At 38.6% G+C, this 23,228-nt stretch overlaps 1 protein-coding gene across 1 annotated transcript; it reads right to left on the minus strand.

Moving 5' to 3' along the window:
* Positions 1-611: 611 nt before the first annotated feature.
* On the minus strand, positions 612-16,747 carry edn3b (endothelin 3b). The gene is made up of 4 exons (XM_023266968.3): positions 16,412-16,747; positions 16,087-16,285; positions 6,237-6,395; positions 612-5,083 (listed from the first exon to the last, which is right to left on the minus strand). Exons 1-4 carry the CDS (start codon positions 16,446-16,448, stop codon positions 5,029-5,031), a joined length of 450 nt encoding a protein of 149 aa, XP_023122736.1. The 5' UTR covers positions 16,449-16,747; the 3' UTR covers positions 612-5,028.
* Positions 16,748-23,228: the final 6,481 nt, after the last annotated feature.

The following is a 23,228-nucleotide window of genomic DNA, read 5'->3' on the forward strand; positions in this document are numbered from 1 at the left end:
TCATGTATGATTTCTACAAAAACAAAAAACACCAATGGCAAAAGTGTCTGCATGGTTGCAAGAAACAATGTCACCATCTCAGGATAACAAAAGATGTTTTCTTACAATAACAGGACATTTTCTCCTTATCTCATGAAAACAAAAATATATTTTTTTTCAAATTAATTAGAAAATTATCTCTTGATCACAAGATATAGATATTTTCTTCTGGACAGATTACAAGAAAATTACCCCATTATCCAGAAAAGCTACATTGTTGTTTTAAGATAACAACATAATTAACTTGTGACGACTGGAAAATTATCACAACATAGTCGGTTTCAGGTTCTCTAAATATATTTTGTGTGCTTTTTTTTTTTTTTTTTTTACAGCTTTACTTTCTTTTTCCTCACCTGCTGCACAGTAAAAGAGTTTTATATTCAGCAGAATATGCAGGTAATTTTGATTTTGTTATACAATGAAGAAGAAAAATTACATTTAAACTTTAATAGATATTGAGCAATGGAGCATTGCCCTTGGAGAGATGAAATACGTAATAACACCAGAGGTAGCCTTGGGACGCTTAATGACTGGATATGGTTTCAGTTCATAGTTCACAATGGGAGGATAGATTGGTCTGGAGAATTTTATTCCACTGGGACAGGATACATATTTTCACTGTATGTAGTCTGCTTTACACCACAGTTTTGCAAATTACAAGTAAATATATTCAACACAGAGTGACAATTAATATAAAAAGTAACATTTACTTAGTGATGAAAAATAAAAAGCAACCTCGTCAGTGACAAGTGCTTGGAATTATTTTTGGTGTCATTTCTTTAACAACAAGAATAGAGTGAATGCATAAAACTGGAATGATCCCTTTTCACGTGTATAGTTAAGCCCAACTTTCAGTGATTTTTCACTTGACCAATTGGTTTCTTTTGGCTGGAAGTGACATGAACAAGTAAAACATGACGGTGATTCCTTCTTAGCGATAAATGACAAATTCTTTATTTGACACCAGAGCAACCAAGCAGTTCTTATAACTGCTAAACAGCTTTTTTCGCCTCTCCACTGGGATTTTGTTCCACTCCTCAATTGTGAGAATCTCCAGATCTTTGAGGTTGGAAGGCTCCCTTGCCTTCACTCTGGTCTTTTGCTCCCTCTGCAGATTTTTAGCGGAATTCAGGTCTGAACTGTGGCTTCAAAATGTTGATATCGTTTTCTTTAAACCATTTCTTGGCCACTTCGCTCTATGTTTCAGATCATTGTCCTGTTGTAGGGTTCAATGCTGTCCAAGGCCATGTTTTTTTTTGTAGACTGCCTAATTGTATTCCATCAGAATCTTAACATAGTCCCATTTTCTCATGAAGTAGTTGACTTTGACAAGGTTTCCCAGTGCACTGGCTTAAAAACAAGCCCAAAGCATTCCATTCCATTCTTGACCGTGGGGATGGTGTTCTTGTGGTTAAACGCTTTTCCTTTCTTTCGCCAAACATAAGCCAAGTCCTCATGTCCAAACAGCTCCATTTAAGTGTCATCAAACCACAGGATTGCTGACCAAAAATGATTTTCTTTGTCCAGGTGAAACTTTGCAAAGACTAAGGGAGCTTTTGTATGCCTGTCTTGGAGTAGGAGTCCTGCTTGATCCACCTCCATGGTGTCCTTGTCCACTAGAGTGTCAGATATCCACATTTTTAGGTATCAGGATTGCTCAGATTCATCTGGGTGGCCTTGGTGGTGAACCTCGGATTCTTCTTGGCCTCTCGTACTGCCTTTCTTGCCTGTACAGGTGTTACTTTCAAATACCACACCCTTTGAGAGCTTTCCTTACGCTTTTTGACTGGCACTTGAAAACACTTAGATATGCCTTAAAAGCCTTTCCAGTCATGTGAGCAGCCACAATGCACAGCTCGCTTTCAGTAATGGATCCTAATAGCAAGCTTGCTAAGCTTTTTGGTTGTTGCCATGACTTGCAATTGACTTCAAAAGCAACTGAGTAGGGAACTGCAGCATTAGCTGTTCTTATTTTGTAGTGTATTAGAATGCTCCAGAACATGAGGGAAAATACCAGGACCATTTGTAATGTTACAGAAACTTGTACTGTCTAAAAAAATGTGTGACAATTGACAAATCTGACATAATCCCTCACTGTCATTTCCATCCCAAGGAAACCAATTGGTCCAAAAAAGATCCATTAGAGTTCATGCTTCTCAAAACATTGGCTGTAAACAATGAATAAAGTCACAATATGTTTAATTAAAAGTACATAACATGAAATTAGTCACTAGTAGAGACGAAATAGGTTCCTGCAATATATCTTAAGTTGGAAGTTGAAGGGAGAAAAGGAATTCCTCTACAAACTAGAATCTTTATCAACAGTGAAACCAGAATACTTGCTGGTAACTGACTGGAGAGTAACTATAGAGATATATGCACCGATCAACCACAACAATAAAACCACTGAAAGGTGAAATGTGTCACATTAGTCAATGTTCTGTTGGGAAACCTTGGATTCTGGCAGTCACTTGGTGGCTGCTGCTTGGACACGTACCACCCATGTAAATATTACTCCAGACCAAACACCACAAAAACTGCTAAGGAACTGATTGAGGAACACGGCAAACAGCCCAAGGTGTTGGCCTGCTTCCAAATTTCACACTTTTCAATCTGATCGAGCATCCGTGGGATATGCCAGAACAAGCCTGATCCATGGAGGCGCCACCTGGCAACCCACAGGACCCAAAATGTCAAAGTGCCAGTCTTAGACACCACAGGAACCTCTGAGGTATGACCTACATAGTATTAGGCAAGTGGTTTTAACATTGTGGTTGATCCATGCAAATACCAGCAGTTCACTCTGAGCAATACAGTTCCATACAGGTAAAAGATTGTGCTCTCATCATATAATTCCATAACTATTCCCTTTACATTACCCTGCTATGTGTTGATATATTAAGATATTGAAATATAGGATTTATAAATGTACACAGAACTCATACATACATACATACTATACATATACAAAGTGAGGAGGCCACTGCTTGTTGAGCGGGGATGTGTGAGTTTTTCTGCTTTATGTCAGATCATCATGATCTTCGTCTGATTCTTGGGCGTATGTTTAGACTCTGGAGGTTTAAACAAAACTTTAAAACACGGGGGATATTTATAACACCATAAACTTTATATGTTCCTCATATAAAAATATCCTCTCGTAAGTATACGAGGTTCTTGTGCACTGATTCTAGTGATACATTCATAATTAAGTTTTGCATTAAGACACATTCTTTAATGCTCGTTCCCCATCTCCCTGTGTATGTTCAACATTCCCTATCGAATCTATAAATGCAAAAAAAACCTTATTCCCAGTTTGAGCTTGAGAGCCCAATGCGAAGACTGTGCCAAGTGTTGTGTCATATTTAATTCCCTTTCGTGGAAATGTCTGCTCTAACCACAAACAAACCAGTAGGCACTACTGAATGCTTGTCCACTTACTGCTTTCATTGTCCATTTTTATTTTCTGCAGTAAACCGCATAATTAAATTAAGAGTTCGGTTTGGTGACACAGTGCTGCCAAAAAATAGCACAAAGGTTTGTTTAAATTATGCATGACAGCTATTTCTGCTGCTGCTGAGAACTCATAGCAAATGTTTTAACACGACATAGAAGCAACAGTCAAAGGAATAGATTCAGTAACTGATCAGTGGAAGAACATGTGGTCTCAGAAACACTCTGCATGTTGTCCTATTCTGTTGGTAGCAAAGCTTCATGGAATTCGATGTGGTTAAATCACAGTATGTTTAGCCTTTGGGTAATATGGTGCTGTCAGGTTTTTTTCTACAGCCCACAAAAATGTCTCACTTGAAGGATAAAGCTGGTGTTATTTGGTGTTTTTCTTATTGCTATTGAACCCATTACAAGACCTAAACCCACAAAATGTGTCAGTAGTACTCAGCCCACTGTAGTTTTTATCAAACGGGACTCAAACGGGGTAAAAATGTGTATTTTTATATAGCTATATTTGATGCACTTATGAGTATTTGTGCAAGCAGGACAATGGTATTGGATTGAAAAATAACTGACAGTGCCCGTGTTTATCAAGACATGAAGGAACGTATCACCCACTACAATAATGTGGCTCATTAACATGCTAGTATTATTATTTTAATATCACAATGGAGCTCTGTGTGAGAAGGGAATCAGCTAAACCAGGGTTTGACTTCACAGACAAAACCTATTAACAGTCGGTTTTTGGTGTTTGGAAACATCTAGAATGTTGTCGCCCTTACTGAATGACATTTATGCAACCCACAGTTCAAAACAATTAATTACATCAGTTAAAGCTGTCGTACAGGATACACAGGGTCAGTGTTAGTCAGTAGTGGTGAGGAAAAAGCAAAACGAGCATGACAGAAAATTCAGTTGCATACAATAAATGTTTGTTGCTAAAAGAACTAATATGAACAAAATATGCAAACTGAATGCATCTGTAAATAATTGCACCAACCAAAGCTCCAGTAATATGCTCCATAACACAAGTGGCCAAAAGCTGCTGGTGGGATTCAGTATTTTTAATGGCAAGATATCACAAGATCGTGCCTCGGTCCCATTTCCCAGTGCTCCTCCCGGCACTTTTTTGCTTCTCCTTATTTTCTGTCTTTGTTGTCCTTTATAATTTGATACAAGCTTATCTTATTGGTTTGAAAGATTGATTCAAGTATGGTCCACAAAACCAGGAAATAATACAAAGGGTTGGTTTGATCAACTTTGACAAATGCTCCTCACAGGAGGGAATAAAAAAGGGGATAGCCTCCAGGGATCTGTATCGAATTTTCTGAGGAGCTCTTGAAACCACTTTGCCTGATGGAACTTGCTCCAAGACTTATGATGCTGAGGAATGTCGGCAGCGTTCAGCTCCAAAGTTCTTCCCTTGACTGTTTGTACCTGTGGAGGCAAGATGCCAAACGGAGGGCGAAGGGGGCCAATGAGGAGGGAAGGGTCCATTCACCCAAGAACAAGAGCAGAAGATGGAGAGGCGTCAAACTGTCATCCGAGGCTGGGGTTTCTGTGGAGACTCTTGATTGACAGATCTTGCAGGGGGCTTTGGAGAGAACATTTTCACATTAGATTAGTAGTAAAAGGGCTAATCCTGTGGTTTAACATTGCACCTCTATAAAGTTGGGAAGACTCACAATAACCATCAAAGCAACATTACATCCTGCTACAATATGGCAAATATTCACAGAAATGTGTCCGAAACTACAGTAAGAAAACACACCTGACATATTTACTCGCACAAGATCCAGCCATGATTTTTCCTGGGTCTATTTTCACACATGACACTGACTAATTTGATTAATGGTTTGTTGTATTTGGATAAGAATTCAGTTGGAGACAAGGGATGTTTCTTGCCTTGCCTTGTCTTGAATGTTAAAGTCTTAATCACGTCATCAAAACACCAAATGAGGGTATACCTTTTGGAATAAATGGTGTTGCATCCCTCCAGTAGAGTTCTAGAGACTTGAAGAACCATTGCTAAGGGAAATTAAAAGTGTTAAGGCAGCGAGACGTGCCCCAAAACTTCACTGCAACACTTTTGGCTGTTTTTTCCTTTAATCTGGCACCTATCTGTACATGTATTAGAAACAAAAATAAGTTTTCTATTTAAATACAATATATTTTCTGATCCTGCGCCATACATTACTGTATTTTTAAGACTTTGCATAGCCAACACTTTTTTGGTCTGTGAGTGGTGACTATCAGCAGAATAACATGACATGCAGAACTCATCCTGACACGTAATAGAAAAAGGAAGCAATACTTTTTTTATATAAAAATTGAATTATTTTTGCTTTTATGTAGTTTTTATATTGCTCATATATCTCTTCTCTATTGCTTGTTTTAAATTGCATTTAGAAAAAACATATGTATGTATCTGCCTGATTTGTGGATAATGAACGAAATATGAAACATAAAATGTGTCTATATTCATTCATTTGCTAAAATCCAGTGTTCTTTTTGAAACTTGTGTCCGAAAAAAAACCTACAATTAACACAGTTTTGATGAAATGCCCAGTATTGACCATGCTTGGTGTTTTCTGACTAATAAAAGCATTTTTTCAGCACTAGGTTGCTTCACTTCACTCTTTACACACAATTAACTTGGCGTGTTGATCTAAACATAACTAATTATGAACTACAGAGGCTGAGAAGGATCATTTTAATGTCATAGTTACAGAAAGAATATCACTGACCTTGACAGACAAAAATGGTTGCATTCAGGGTCTGCACCAATCACGGCACAAACGCAGCGAGGCGTATTTGCCGACTCGCGTCCAGACGGTTGTCCATCAACGGCACGTCTGGTTCGCTGAGGTCCTCTGTAGCTCGACATTCCATAGGGAACAGTGCGCCTAAAAGGGGGATAGCAAGAAGAAGCTTTTACAGTTTTTTTTTCAGTTGATAAGACACTAAATTCCATTCACTGCACACAGCCACCAACTGACTGCACACATTTCTCAAAAACAGGACTCTGCTGTCCAAATTTTGGACACTATTCATGGTTTGCACACAGTTTCCAAAACTCTTGCACTCTTTTTGCAAAAGACCGAACACGTTTTTTGCTCATTTGAACACACTTTTTCACTCATAGCACACATTTTTCAAAAAGTGAACTCCAGGAAGCAGAATTGGGACACTGTTCCAACACTGCTGTCACAATTAAGACACAACAGGTCAAAACTGAAAACACTTTTGCCAATGAACTGCACACTATAAAACCTGCTGGAAAGTAGCACTAGCTGTTCAGAATGCAGTCTGTTGTTGAGGTCAGCAGATGGTAAGGATGGTGCATAAAGTAAATGGTTTCAGGTTTATTGTGGTTTACTTTACATGTATGTAAACATTGTTTGTCACTTCAGTGACATGTCTGAGAATACTGTAAAAAATCTAATGCATAATTCTGGTTCACAAGTGCTAGTAAAATTACAGAAAGTGTACATGACTGACTTTTTCTGTGTTTTGTGTGCGTTTGTTCCAGAGAGTTTTTCAGTTGGATTCTGATGATACACATGAATACATCTGGGATAATGTTAGTTTTCATAGAGAACTATTGATTCGGGAATGGTTCCATATGAACCCTCAAGTTATTGTGGTTTTTCTGCCTCCATATTCTCCCTTTCTGAATCCTATAGAAGAATTCTACTCTACATGGAGGTGGAAGGTATATGAGTGGCAGCCATACTTTGGGAAAATCTCTATCAGTCAGTGGTCTTGGCATGTGGTGATGTTTCTGTTGATGCATGTCAGGGCTGGATTAGGTCCTTCTTTCCAGAGAAAACATAGCTAGTGATGTTGATGAGGTCCTGTGGTCTGACCAGGCTGAAAGAATTGATGAAGACGTGGTGTAAATATTTGCATACTGTACTGTGTACAATACAGTGCTGTATTTTTTGTCTAACATTATTTTATTTTATAATATACAGTCAGGCACTGCAATGGCCCCCTCTGATTCATTTATAGGATCCATTTGTGTGTAAGTTGTCATTTTTGAGGACTGTATCATTTTTTTACACTTCATGTGAAAACACAGTGAGAGAGCAGTGTTTTGTATTCAGCAGTGCAGTGTCCTTGTTTTGCTTCGTGTGTCTTAATTTTGAAAACAAAGTTCAGATTTTGACAATGAAATGCGCTTTTGACACAAGTGCGCAGTGCTTTGTGAATTGTGTTCAAATAACAAAAAAAATAGTGTGCAGTGTGTTGGGAAATGTGTGCTATTTTTCAGGAACAGTGTCTTATTGAGAAAAACTGTAATAAAAGAATGAATACAATAGTGGGAACATGAAGTCATAAATTCTTTATAGCTGGGCATAAATTTTATTAGGAGATAATGACTTCTTTATATTAGCTTACAGTGAAGTTTTAATGACCTGTTTTTGTATGATTGTCCAGAAACAACAGAGTGTTTTATGCTCTGTGATAGATTAAATGTTTTGCCTCTTGTAAGTTGTGAACATTTGACTGCAGTTAAGAGACCACTTTGAACTGGTAATGGAAAACACAAAGGCAGCCAGAGTGGTCAATGAATCTAGATAACCCGCAAAACATGACTTCTTGATCAATTTTTCAGTCACTCTAGTTGTAATCCTCCCATCTGGTTGCCACCATTCAGGCTTGGAGAGTCAGGCTGGCAGCACTTAGTTTCTCTCTCTTTCCACTCTGTTTTCAACCATCTGTGGACGATTTAGTTTTTTTTTTAATCTACCATGTTTGTGGCTCTAAGACCTATTGAATCTGAAGGGGCAAAAGAGAAGGAGAATCTGCTCTTGGGATTTCTAGTGGGTGTTTTGCACGAGAAAAGGTCTTTGAGGGTGAATAGACTATCCTGATCCTTCAAATCCTCCACAATATCTCAGGTTTTTAAAATAGAAGATCCATTGAGAGTACAGATAAATGCATTGCCCTTATAGAGTCATCAGATCCTGTCACGCTACCTGCTGCTTGTATCTGCGTGAATCGCTGTGAAGCTGCCAGCTGCCTAATTTTTCCACTGTGTCTTGTTAGCCGGATCCTTCAGTCTGCCAGTTTTTGACTGGATACCTGACTGACTTCAGGGTAAATGGCCTTTTAACCTTTAGTCAGTCTTAAGTCACGGCTCAGTAATTTATCACAATTATCTGGTCGCAAAAGAAGCGCCTTGACGAAACCTGCCTTTTTAACAGTTTGCTGCAGTGAGTAAAAGCATTTTAATCCCACTTGCAGTCTCGGGGAAAGGTCATACATACTGCAAACTTGAAAGTTACCCATAACCACAATCATGCAAGTATGAAAAAATGTAAGGATGTTTTCACTAGAGGAAGGAGGAGACGCCTTCTCGTTTTCATTCTATACTGAATTTTCTGCTTAAAGGAGCTCAATCATCCATTGAATTGCAGTTCTCCCCACAATGTGTGAAAACACATCAGAGAACACACTTGCTGTTTTAATATTAATGTTGTGGGATACGACAATATCCCTTTCTGCATTTAAACTGTGTCAGTTTGTCCCAACATGCAAGGCAGTAAGTTGTTTACCTGGAACAGCCAACAGCAGTTTTGGCATGAGAAGACAGAGGGAGAAGGAATGCTTTCCTACTGTCTTGCCAAGGATTTTAATATGTGGTTAGGTGATTTCACTCCTCAAAACAACAACAACAAAAAAAATGTTGGAAATTCTATCTTAAGGTATTGCTAATCTGCGGTATGCCTTCCCACATGTACAATAGGCTTTGTGTAAACTCAGATTAGGAAAAGCTGCTATCCACTGAAATGATGTCAGCTTCTAATATTAGCTTTTATTAGTTCTTCATCACCTGCAGGACCAACGCCTCTAGGATTTAGAGGTTGGATTATGACTGTGCTTTACAGTTACATCCATCATCATAACTAATTAGACCTGCATTACATTGCCTCCTTCAGTGTTTGTAGTGAAGCCATAAGCCATGACAAGTTGATGAATCTCATTTGTGGGTAATTTAAAGTCATTTCTAATTATTCACTTCATTTTGTATAAAAGCTAGGACAAATTTAGGGTTAACTCACACCATTAAACTACAATAAAAACAGCTTTGGGTAAGCAGAGCCTTTTATTATTAAGTCCACCTTAAAGAAAATTAAGAATTAGCCCGTCCTTAATTCACCCCAGAAGACATTTAGCTTTGAATGACAGATTTATCTCTGATCTGCACGTCCTCCTCATCGAGGAGTCATGGTATTTAAACCGCTTGGGTTATCTGAGACTTCGTCAGCTCGTGACAGGAGAGCGATACAGTAGCTGTGTGAAAGTTTTCTAGACACTTTTGAAGTTTGCATTCTTATCACTCAAGCAATACAATCATTCAGACGTCTGAGGGGCCCCGAATTCATTCTGCACCATGACGAGCCCAAATAAACAGTCAGAGTCATAAAGGACTATCTTTAACAACAGGAGGGGCCCTGCAACAGATGGTGTGGCCCCTACAGAGCCCTGAACTCACTGAGTCACTATGAGATTCCATGAAGACGCAGAAGCTTTTGAGACAGACGACTTCTAAATAGGAACAGTGGCAAGTTTTCCAAGAAGCTTAAAACAACTGAATTACCTTGAAAAACTGTACCTAAGAGAAGTCATCTTGTTTTAAATCCAAGGTGATATCATCCAGCATTTTTTGTTTGCAGAACAGTGTATGACACAAAACATGTGCAACATACTGTATCTCTTTTCCACAAGCCTTTGTTTATACTCACTTTTGCAAGCACGTTGAAATATGATTTGATTTTTTTTTGGTCGAGAATGCATTCAGTGCATTTGCTCTACATTTTATTTCATATAACTGGTATATTTATATTGATTAAGCTGAACAATATCAATTCATAAAAGGACTACGCTACGATAGGCATCCACAATAATCTTCTAACAATAATCATACCTAAGCTTATTTCAATTCAATTCAGTTTTATTTATATAGCATAGATTCACAACATATGTCATCTCACAACACTTAGCATAGTAAGCTACAGACTTTAGGAATTATAAACAGAGAGCAGAATATCCAACAATCCAAAGCTGCTTTTGAATTCCCTTTGAGAGCCAGGGAGAAGAAACGCAAAACCCCTAGAATAGGAAGCGGAAAAAAAAACTCCGACAGAACCAGGCTCAGGGAAAGCAGCCGTCTGCCTCGACTGATTGGGTGAGAGTGGGGATGAGGTGGTGGGGATGGCATTACTATTATTATTACTACCAGTTGTAGTACTGTGGGTGTATTGTAGTTTTGCATATGGTTTGTCCAAGTGGTGTTGCCGTACCCAGTGCTGTGGGTAGGTATAATCCATGACAAATGTTGCATTTTTTACCCATTACATTCCTCTATATCAAAAAGTGGAAAACCTGAGTTTAATTTGAGTGTTACATTCACTGTCAGTTGTGATAGTTTCTCTAAAATGTAATTAAAATGATCAGCTGATTGGCTCACGTCTCACAATTCTATGTTGAATTCACGTCAGAACATCAGCTAGCTAGAATACTTACAGCCCATACATATTCCAGTTTCTAGCTTTGCATGAAGTTAGCCTCTGTTCATGCTCCCATCAGTGTTATTATCACAATGTCCCCGTATCAGCAGTTCACTTCAGGCAAGACATGCATAAAAAGGTGAAGTTATCGTCAAAACAACTGCAGTACAGTAACTGCACAGAGTGGAAACAGATGTTTTGGTGAAAACAGGCCGATCTGTAGAGTCACTACTAGTACCTATTATAGTTAAGATTCCTGTTAATTTTATTAGCCACACATTCATCCAGTCTGAAAAATACCATGAGATCTAGAGTTCAGGTAGGCATTCACACACCAACAAATATTACATCTCTATAAGTGCACAATGCAATTTAAGAAAATCCAGTTAAGACTGTAGAATATCATTTACAAACCTAAACTACTCCTCCATAACAGTCACATTACTCTCTCTACTCTCAATAATCTACACTGCAGTGCATTGGTTGTGCACAAGAGACGAACACACAGAAAGAGAGAAAGCAACAGCTCTAGCAAAAGAATTGAAAGACAGAAAAAAAACCTTCACAACAAAGACGCCTCTAGTCTGCACAGGTCCACGTATTCAAAATGTGCACCTTAATCCCATAATTCAAGCAATCCACATGGTTATCTTGACATCAGCTATTATGAACAGGCGCTTCAAATCAGTGTGTTTTAACACACTGATTTAACACAAGAACGCGATCTTTGACCACGTGTGAATACAACATTTCACACAACAATTAGAGGTGTGACAGCAATAATGAAAACACTTACATTGAAGCAACAACAACGGAATCCGCACTCACGAACGTTACATTAGGAGGTTAATAACAGATATCATGCGACAGTCTGGGCAGTCTGTGCATGCTTGTGTGTGGATTGTAAAGTGTGTGTGTGTGTGTGTGTGTGTGTGTGTGTGTGTGTGTGTGTGTGTGTGTGTGTGTGTGTAAAAGTGAGCACAAATCAGAGAGTGTGTTTAGGCTTGCTCGCTTAATTTAAGAGATGAAGTCAATGCGCCTTACCCTTTTGTTAGAGATGCTGATGACAGAATCATAAAACTGCCTGGTCTTAGCCTTCAGTTTTATGAGTCTCTCCCTCTTGATTGATATAAGAGCCAGAGATGAGAGTCGTCCTCGCTCGGTCCCTTTGCGGCTTTTATGCATTTCAAGGCGGAAAAGACCACTGATACTGTGGAGGCTGGAAGGGTCATCACCATGTCCAGCGGCTTCGTTACCTTTGAAACAAGCTGTTCAAGGCCATATTCATTCAGGAAAGCCAGAAGTTGGGCGGTTTGCCCTTGGCAGTATGCGAATCATGTAATCTGATGAGGGGCAAAATTAGAATGCTTGCCATATTCAGCCAAGCTATGCAATTTTCCTCAAAGCTGGATGACGTCTTATTAAACTTTTACAGTCTAATGACGGCCAAGTTTTTGAATTTTGCCTCTATTTTTACACCAATGTTGTCTAGAAAGTTGTAGAACAGGCTTCGTAGCGTCGTCTTTGTTGAGTTCACGGCTTTGCACCACTCTTGAAATCGTTCATAGAAGGAGTCAAGCAACACTGCTGGTTGTTCAAGCCTCTCACACTTTAACTGACACAAAGAGAGCAGAATCCTGTCCATCCTGCCCATCCTTGGCCTGGAGAACATGGAACGCCACGTGTACTGCTGTGAAAAGCAACAGTAACTTTGGAAAGCCAGATATTGAATCAAGATGCCACAGTTAGTGAACTCCATCCAATCATCTGGGTTGAATACTTTGAGAAGCTCTCCAACAGGATGGCCTGAACAAGCCTAGAGCTGCAGTTCCGTGCACTGCTTCCCATATAATACGTCATTTGACAACTTCATCAAGGAGACTGATGCAGTTTGTTGATTTGCTGAAAAAAGCTTGGCCTTCCAGAGCCTTTAAAAAGACTTCACACTCAGGGATCATATTGGAGATTGTGTCTAGGACTTTTTCTCAGATTTTTGGCTACACTTCATTGAGGTGTGATGCTATAACAGATGTGGCATTACATGTTGGTGCTTCCAGTTTGTGTACACAGGTAAACTTGTTTAGTACACCTGAAATGTAGTTAGTAATTGACATGCCTCACCTGTGATCACTGACATGACAGAAGCCCAAAAACCTTCAACTTCGCCTTAGTAACAGGGACGTGCCAAAGAATGTCTGAGAGTTGAGCCTTGTTTCAGTGGTTTCATCCAAATTAACTGCGCCACACTCAGGTCATGTTTTATGTCTTCCTCCTGAACATCTGCAACAGCTTTAATTAAGTCATTTTCAATTCTGTTAGCACTGCCAGAAAACACTTGAGGTGATGCCAAGTGGGAGGCAGATTCACCACCCTTACTGGCTACAGTTCAATGAAATCCCCCATTTCTAGGAACTTGCTATCTCATTGTTTCCACAGAAGCAAAGATACAGCACCCTATGTGACTCTTTCAGATTTCTCTATGTTGCCGCAGCTTTTTATTGTGAATGCAAATGCAAATAACTGCCATTGTTCATCTTGAACCTGGTCGATTCTGTTGTGTCCAAATGTTTTCAGAGGTTCTGAATGTGACCGCTGACTTTTTGTGCTTGGCTAAGCCACGGGGCAAGTTGTTCAAGTTACAATATGTCGCAGTAGCTCAGACTTGTTTGCAGGAACATAAAAAACAGAACAGTGTGTTCAGTATAGAAAATCCACAAACCAAATCCTTCCTTTTATACCATTAAGCTTAAAGTACAAATGATTTTCTTTCCTTTATCTGTTGAAGATCCCCTCGGTCCAGGTATCGCTTAGATCTCCTGTCGCGTTAAAGTTCAGGATTTCTTTAAACAGTGAAAATTGTTCTACCTGCAAGAGTGGTGTCGTCATATTGGGTTAAGTAGGTGTATGACATGTATGCTACCATAAAGGACCTTAAAGGCAGCATAGAGATCTGCCGTTTTACATAAGAATTAAAAAAAAGAACTGACTGCACGTGCATGAACACACATTCTTACAATAATATGACAGGCAAAAGCAGATCAGGGCTGTGTCTGCTCTGTGATCGCAATGGCTGCACCAGCAGGCTGCACGTCTCAGGGGAAAAAACACTCGGGTTTGTCTGTGTTTCTTTAACCCTCATGTCGTCCTGCGGGTCAGAATTGACCCATTTTAATGTTTGAAAATGTCGGGAAAAAAAATATTTTCACAGTGAAACTTTTGATGTCCACATTTTCAACATTTTTGGGAAATCTTTGAACATTTTTTGGTGGAAAAAAACAAATGTTAAAAATGTTTTTTAAGAACATTCACGAAAAAAAAAAACAACCAAAATCCAGTGAATTTCGCTGGATTTTGGTTGATTTTCTTGTGAATGTTCTCAAAGAAAATATTAGAAGTTTTACTGATATATATGTAATCACTTTAGATATTTTTAGGATTTTTTGGGAAGATTTTTACTCATTTTTTGAAAATATTGACAAGAATTTTCTTGCCAAATTTGGAGGATTTTCTAAAATAAAACTTTTAAGGAATTATTGGAATTTACTTCCTGAAGGTTTTGCAAATTTTTAGAAATTTGGGGGATGTTTTTGCTGAATTTTTTGATTTTTTTTCCGGACAAGGAAACAATATTTTTGGTGCCCGTAAATGAGGACAACAGGAGGGTTAAAGCAATCACAATCATCGTAGGTGGAGCTGGGCCCGGGATGCTGCAATGGTGTACCCCCAAAACAGTGATAGGGAGAACTGTTTCAGTGGATCATTTGCACTCAGGGAGGTAAAGGTGTCATATGACTAATTTGTTTTCCGCCGGGGCTATTTTACTGCATTACTGCAAACCTTGAAATTGTGTGTGTGGTAGGTTGCTGCCCAGAAGTTGTTGTTTTTGTTCATACAGTGAAAGGGATTTTAAAAACAGACAGGTAGGGGAACAGAAACCTGCATGAAATGTGCAGCCAGTGTCCAGTCTTACACTCTACATCAGCATAAGCTGCAAAGCTTAGTGACTTCTGCAGCTTCTGTGTGACCAGAAGACAGCGAAGTCCACTTTGTTTTTATTAGGCTAAAAAAAAAATCCAAATGCTGCCATTTAACCATTCACCTATATTAAGATATCTAAAATCACCTGTAAACCTAAAATTCAACAAATTATTTCTATTTATTTTTCCAAAAAGCTCGAGCAGGCGGTATCTATCCTGACTGTCTCTCTCTTCACACAGTGACAAACAACTTTACACAAACCTAGCAAGTGAAATTTGCCCAGAATTTATGAAATGTTTGCCTTGTTTATATCATTATAATATTTATTGCGCATTATTATTGAATATCAATCTCTACCATCACATACAATGAAAAAAGTAAGTAAAAAGAAACAGAGCAGAGTAATGCAGGCTAATACAACATACATGTTACTGCATTGTAAAAGATGGAGTGAAATCATTCCTGTCGGCTGCAATAATGCTGTGCAAGGAGAGGAGACTTTGCACTTTGAATTTATTTTGCACTGTGACAGTTGTATCTAATGTAAAATCCTATCTATCTATCTATCTATCTATCTATCTATCTATCTATCTATCTATCTATCTATCTATCTATCTATCTATCTATCTATCTATCTATCTATCTATCTATCTATCTATCTATCTATCTATCTATCTATCTAATTTAAATTTTTAATAGCCCATTTTAAGAGAGGCAAGGAATGTTTTTAAATTCAGATTTTGAGGTTTGGTCACATTAACTCCATGGCTCCAGCCCTGCCTGTGCCTCTCTGCCCTCCAACCCCCAGCAGGACGCACTGTGCTCTGTCGGGCTTGCTATCACTTGAACCGTCTGGTGCCTCAGGGCAGGTTACCGGGCGTGACTCGACTGAGTGCACGATGATTCCTATCAGAGTTGCACATACCAGCCACATGCCAATCTGCGCTGTGAATGGCTTTAATTGCGACCCCTCATACCGATCACCGCTGACAAAAACCGCCACATTGCACAAACGTCTCCGGATCTTTTCGCAGCAGCAGCGCATCAGGATGTATAATCAAATAATCACAGAAAAGTGTTTCATAAAGCATTTTCTTACTCGGGAGTGTTGATCCAGATGATATCCAAGTGGCAGTAGTACACGCACTCTTTATCCTTGTAGGAATAACAGGTGCAGCGCTTTTGTCTGGACTTTGCAGTTTCAGACAGCTGTGAACTCGCAGAGACAAACTCTTTGGAGTCTGTGACATCTCCAGAACTGATCTCAGATTTGACCAAGGCATGGGACATCATGACACCTTTAGAAGTATGTTTAACAAGAAAGACACTAAGTCAGCAAGCAGCTAAATGAGTGAAGAAACAAATAATCTAATAAATAAATGCCCTAAATAAGGAATATACATGTTTTTAGACATCAAACATACCTTGTAGGAGGATTAATGTCAGTATTATGAAAAGCATGATTCCTGCGAGGATGCACAGTATCTTTGCTGAGTCAGATATTCCCAAAATCAATCATAGCCCGGTAAGGATGCAAATCAATCTCCCACCATTATCGAGTAAAAATCCATCAACTTTGGTGCAGCTCACATGGTCCAGACAAGAAAGAATAGATCAGATGATGTTTGTCCCTCTTTATCTTTCATGTTCATGTCAGAAATCCTGAAGTGAGAGGAAACTTTAGACTCCTTAATGCAAAGAAAAATGTGACCCTGGGAGCAAACAGAGAAGCGATGATCCCTCAGAAGTCACTTCGCCTTCTAGAAGCCCAAATCAAACACACGAGGCTTTGGAGAGGTTTGGGTTCACGCCCACACCTCCCATAACACCCCCTCAGTCAGATGCTGCAGCACCACGGTGTGTGTGCACATAAAGAAATCCACGTGTGCTCCAGTTGATGCACAACATGCAGACACATTTAAAGATAATAAAAGAGATAATCCAGCAACAATAAGCAGAATGCAGTTTTCTATTAATTACTGTCTAAAATCCTGCACAATCTAACGAACATTCTGTCTAATATGAGCGTGTTTCCAGAGTTTAAATACACAACCACTAAATTGAAAGTACAGGCAGACATAGTATATAAATACAACTCACACTACAATCAATCACACACTCCAAAAGTGTTTAAATAAAATTCATAACGCAAAGACCTATACAACCTATGTTATATAGGAAAAGAAAATAAGAGGAGACGTTCCTGTCAGCGCCACAATGACCCCGAGGAAATGTTCTCCGGATTAGTTCATGCAACACTTTGCAGAATCATTATCACTTATTACTGTTTTTGAAGTTTGCAATGCCAGTGATCTGGAAAAACTGCCCCAAGGCCATCTCATACAAGGTGCTGCTGCCACACAAGAGCTTCTTAGTCAAGCGGTAGAGTCTACGTGAATATACATGAACCCTGTGTTTTCATTTATTTAGGTCAGATCATGCATAATGATTTCAGTTTGTTTTTAGTGTTAGTAATTGTGCTCATTATTTACATTACTAAGAGAATAGACAGTATATGTCTTCAATAAGTAAGGCCAAAAAAGATAAGCAATGACACAAAATGGTAATATGGCAGAAATTTCCGTTGCATGTTGGACTTGTTTGATTGTAAATGACTTTTTGTGTGATTGTCTAAACATTTTAACAGGGTAAAAAGTACAAAAAATGTTTTTGTGTGCAGCCATAGTCTCTGCTAGAAGTCTGGATTACAGCTGCTGTAGATGGATAGAGTCTTTAAAAACATATGTCAAACACAGACATTATTGCGCTGTATAGCCTCTCAAATGTGACTGTATGATGGACAACTCACACACTAATTAGACAGATGTCATACACAAATGAGCTAGAAAACCACTTGATAGTCTGTGGAAAAAAATAGAGTTGATGACAGAACTGGACCACCTACATGTACTTCATGTCAAGATTCTCCAGAATGTAAGCAGAGATGCATCAAAGCATGCTGATGTAACACCAGAGGGTCACGATTCAGCTCTGGTTAGCCTGAAGAACAAAGACAAGCTTCCATGTAGGACCTGCAGAGTTTTGGAACTAACCATAATGAAGGGATTAGCTCAAAGATCAATCTGTTCGTCTTTGATGGAAAATGGAAACTAGGGATTTGGGATAAATAACCCAAGATTTAAGAGCTCCTCTGCCAGACATGGGTGAGGAGCAGGTCATGTATTAAATACAGAGACAAAGTAATCACGGGGTTTTGTCTGTCTACACAGGAATGTTGTTGACGGATCCAATCACCCGAGTCGACTTCAGCTTCACACAAAGACTTGGATAGTGATGGGTGAGAGACATAGATGTTAGTCAGTGACTGACCTGCAAATTGAAAATGCTAATAAAATATAAAATAATAATAATGAGCTGAGTGGCATTGAGTTACATAACTCAATGCATTTATGTAATGTGGGGTGTGTACTTCTATTTTTGTAGCCTGAATGGAATTTATGAACACAACAGTTGTCAGCCACATGACGTAATCATGGAAGTTAAACGGGCACACCTTTGGTAATTTGAAGGTGTTGTGAACTGTATCAGTGTTTAGACAAGGAATGAGAAAAAGCGCAAAATAGTTTGAAAGTCCATCCATCCATTATCTATACACCGCTTAATCCTATTTATATTTGGGTAGGTTTATTGAGAAAATGTGTTGAATTGGGAAATTGAGTGATGAACAGTTTTAATATTTTCCTCCTCTGCAGTCTATCCCAGCTGACTTATGGAAAAGGCTGGAGACACCCTGGACAGGTAACAGTCTATCAGAGAGACAGATAATCACACTCGCATTCACACCTACGGACAATTTCGAAACACCAATTAACCTCAGCATGTTTTTGGGACTGTGAGAGGAAGCCAGAGAACATGCAAACTTCATGCAGAAAGATCCTGGGAAGGCGGGGATCTTCTAGTTACAAGGCGACAGTGCTAACCCCCGAGCCACTGTGCAGCCCCACATTGAAAGTCAAACATTTAAATATTTTTTTATATTAAACTATTTACAAAAACCTGTAAATGAGGCAAAAACCTGTAGAATCAGTGGTGTCTGTGGTGGATGCAGTACTGGGAGGTATAAAGTGCGTTAGGATAATGGACGCTGAAAGAAATGGCAACACAAGCCAAACAAAGCTAGGAGACCGTAGAGGAGATGATGCATGGGGGTGGCACCTACAGCCATGCCCATAGTACTGTTATGAAAACAAACTTACCTCACTGAGCCTTCAATTCCAATTTCCTTCCAGGTTGGGTTGCCTCTTGGGGCAGTTATTACTATCAAACACCACACAGTCATAAACACTTGGAGCAGAGGGGTAAGGAGGAAATTGCTAATATGTTCAGATTTTTGTCTGACTGCACCATGTCTCCATCACTTGTGGAAATAATTGTCCAAATGGCAACAAATAGATGAAGGATAAATGCAAATCCCTCCTGCATCTGGTAGTGAAACATGCACACTTACATAAATGAAATACTTCATGGAAAGATTTGAGCTTTTAGTTAGACGTGTTGTCCAGAGTGCACAAGACAGTAGGTGTGCTCGTTTTGTGTTTCCTACAGAGCCATCCCAAAAACCTAAAAATGTCAAACTCATGACTGCCCTCTGGTTCATTCCCAAATTCCATAAGGATTAGGTTCTGTGCCATACCCCAGTTCTCTGGCTTGATCCCCAAGCTGGGAAACAGAGAATTCCAGATAAATTAAGACCATACTCTGTTTTCTTTCTCCTGACCGGAGTTATGGAGACAGAATGTTATCAAAAAAAGTAACTGCGGGTGGTTTCACGGTCGTACGCCGTGTGCATGCTTTCAAGGCATCATTTTAGGGTTTTTCACAAAGGACAATTTGCAGCTTGGCCTGTTGAGTCTGACGCTGCACTGTGGGTTCATGTGATCACTGCTTGATATTTAAACTAAGCTGGCAGTCAAAACTACACAAGCACAGTACAGAATCTCCTTGAATACCTTGGTTTGGCGTAGATTATCAAGGCAATAAAACTGGATTGAGGGTGTGTAGTGTAGTAGCAGGCCTCATTTAATTAAATCTCCCTCACGCTACTCTTACTTCATTACACAACACATTTTAGCACTTAAAATGTTTCCCTCGTGTTCATTAGCGACGCCATTATAGGAATTTATCTCAAATTAAGTTTTCCCAACATAAAATTTCACGACTGTTGTGACAACTCTGCGGAATCTTTTTTTCCGTAGTTTTTTCTCTGCACTTTGAGGTCTAACATATAATTTCACATTATAACACGTGCACTTAGTGTTCACTTTGTGCTCTTTCAGCAGAGGGATTCTCTTAGATACACACTCCAGCCTGGACTGGAAGACGTAAAGGAATGTAATACGTTTCAGGAGGACTCCGGCTACCAGGTTGTTCTGTTATTCTTGGCCGCACCTTGAGTGTTAGTAGAAAACGTTTTTTATGCGCAAAGCCAGGGGATTTGCACAGTCATTCCCTCTGGAGGACTGCAGAGCTACTAGGCAGGGAGCAGAGAAACAATAAACAGAGGCCATGAGCATCTCAGATCACACAGATAGGTAAGCCTGTTCAAATGAATGGGATGAATTGGTGTGAAGAAAAAACAGGAAAAAGAAAACAATCACCAGAAGGAAGTGCAACTATGATGTATAGCTACACTTTTTCAGCCCTTTTTTCCCCCCTTGTAACAATATTTACCCTCTCTTTATCAGCTCTAATTACATATTGTAATCGATAAGAGGACACTATTTATTATATACAATATATAGTAAGTGCTACTTGGACACATTTCATGGTTCAAAGCTTTACGCCTTCTTGTCTTCACTCCTTTACCTGAATTAGTCACATACTGAGGTGTTTCCTCTGCATCTAAAAGGGTTTTGACAGATTTACTAAGACTATAAAAATATCTATAGCGGAGCTGAACTTTTCAGCAACCAGAACATCCTTCCAAGATTATCACATTAAAGTCAGAAAAATTGCTCACAGATGAGCAGCAGCTGATGTCCAGGATCCCACAGAGTCCCTGCATTGTGGTATCATTGTAGAGGAGCTCATGGTTTACCAGAACTGATGACAATGATGATGTTCAGTCACTGGAAATTATAAGATCTGTGGGATGCTGTGTTGCAAGTAGTGGTACTGAAATTTACGCAACACCCACACAGGGGTAAAAGCAGCATTGTCAAACTAAATCAGTAACAGCGGGTGTGTAAAATAAAAATGTAGCTTTAAAATGATGATCTAAATCAGAGGCGTCAAACTCATCATAGTTCAGGATCCACATTCAGCCCAATTTGATCTCAAGTGGACTGGGCCAGTAAAATCACAGCACAAAAACCTATAACTAACAAAATTATTTTTTTCCTTTGTTTTAGTGCCACAAAGTACATTCTGAAATGTTCGCACTGAAGGAATTATCTTTTTACAAAACATGAACATCCTGAAATTTTTTAGGAAAAATAAATTCAACAATTTCAACAACATTATGCCTCAGTTTATCATTTACACATTACAATTTACAGATCACAGTGCATTTACAACAAGGCACAAAACTTACAGTCACAGGTATCTGGAACTGAATAATATAGTGTTTTACTTTATGATCAAAACAAAAAAAGTTAGACAAAAAACAACAAAAACAAGACAACATATTGCAAAAATGAGACACAAAACACCAAAAGCGAGGAACAAAATGACAAAAAATTAGACAAATGACATGAAACAACACAAAAAGAGACAAAAGACAAAAGAAGAGACAAAAAGACCAAAAAATTGATTAAAAAAGTTACAAAACAACAAAATAACACAAAAACAAGACAAAAATTACATCAATGACACAAACAAGACAAAAAAATGACAAAAAAACACAAAACGACAAAAACGAGACGCAAAACAACAAATAAAGCAAAACAAAATATGTCAAAAATAAGACAAAAAAACGCAAGCGAGACAAAAAGGAAACACAAAACGACAAAAACATGAGAAAAACGACAAAAGTCAGACATAAACAAGACAAACAATTACAAAAGAACAATGAACAATCCAGTATTTTACTTTATGATCAACAACTTGTCATGGTCTAGAAATTATTTTAAATTCACAGTTTTACAAATTTCCAATCTGCAGTTAATGTCTTCTGTGTGATTTTTGTAATGTAATGTTTGACACCCCTGGTCTAAATGTAAAATAAAGTAACTTATATACAAACATGGACTACATGTTTGAAAGAGGCAAACACATCTTGGGTTGATCGTCAGAAACTAAGAAACTATTTTCATTCCAAGATACTCGTGATCACGGAGCTGTTTTTTTTTTTTTTTTTAAGTTGCATAAGGATAAAAATATATGTGGTTAGCAAAAATTGTAATCATAATACATACAGACTACTAGAGACTGAAAGATAATTCTCTGGAGGAAGGCCTTGCCAGACCAAAATTACTGCAGACACAAATGCAGGACATCTGTCTCAGAATAAAAACTTCCAAAGAGGTTGACCTCTGACTGGCTTCTATGGTGTAACAGATTTTCGTGGATTAAATAAGAACTTTTTTCTTTGTTTTTTGCTTGTCTTCCATAAAACAAATCACTTTGAATGAATTGTCAGTTGCAAAATCCCTCTCCATGCCATTGTGCTACAGTCACATTCCTTCTTATTCCAACTACTTATCATCAGGTATGACATGGAGAAATGCTCAAGAGAAGGCAATGTTTATAGGTATTTGGAAACTAAATTAACACTTGTATATACATGTTTTCTTGTCTGAGGCTTGCCCAGGTAGATGAAGTATAAAAGAAAACTGATGCTATCTTACAACTGATGTAAGTCTTAAAGCTTAAAACTGATGCTATCGTCTGTTTTGGGTTTGGAATAGAAAACAGACATCTCCATTTTACACCATTTTTTTGTTTAACCTTTATCTTTGCTGTAAAAATATTGTAGAAAATCCATGTATTACAACTCACAGGAGAGAAAAAATCTTCATGTCATAGATTATGTTTTGTAATAGCTGTAATTTTCATGAAATTGCGTACAAATAAAGCACTTGATTCTATTCCTTATCTGCACGAAAGGAAAGTTTTGAGACAGCTTTTGGTTCAGTGGGTAGAGCAGTCTTTTACACATTTGTGAGATGCTTTGACCATGTTCTGTACTGCTGTGGACACTGTTGTAGCTGCCATGCATACGTCAAAACACAACGTATAGCCCTCTTAATTCTTGCCATGATTATTTAAGTGAGCGTCCAA

This window comes from Amphiprion ocellaris, chromosome 8 (assembly GCF_022539595.1).
Source record: "Amphiprion ocellaris isolate individual 3 ecotype Okinawa chromosome 8, ASM2253959v1, whole genome shotgun sequence".
NCBI classification, from domain to species: Eukaryota; Metazoa; Chordata; class Actinopteri; family Pomacentridae; genus Amphiprion; species Amphiprion ocellaris.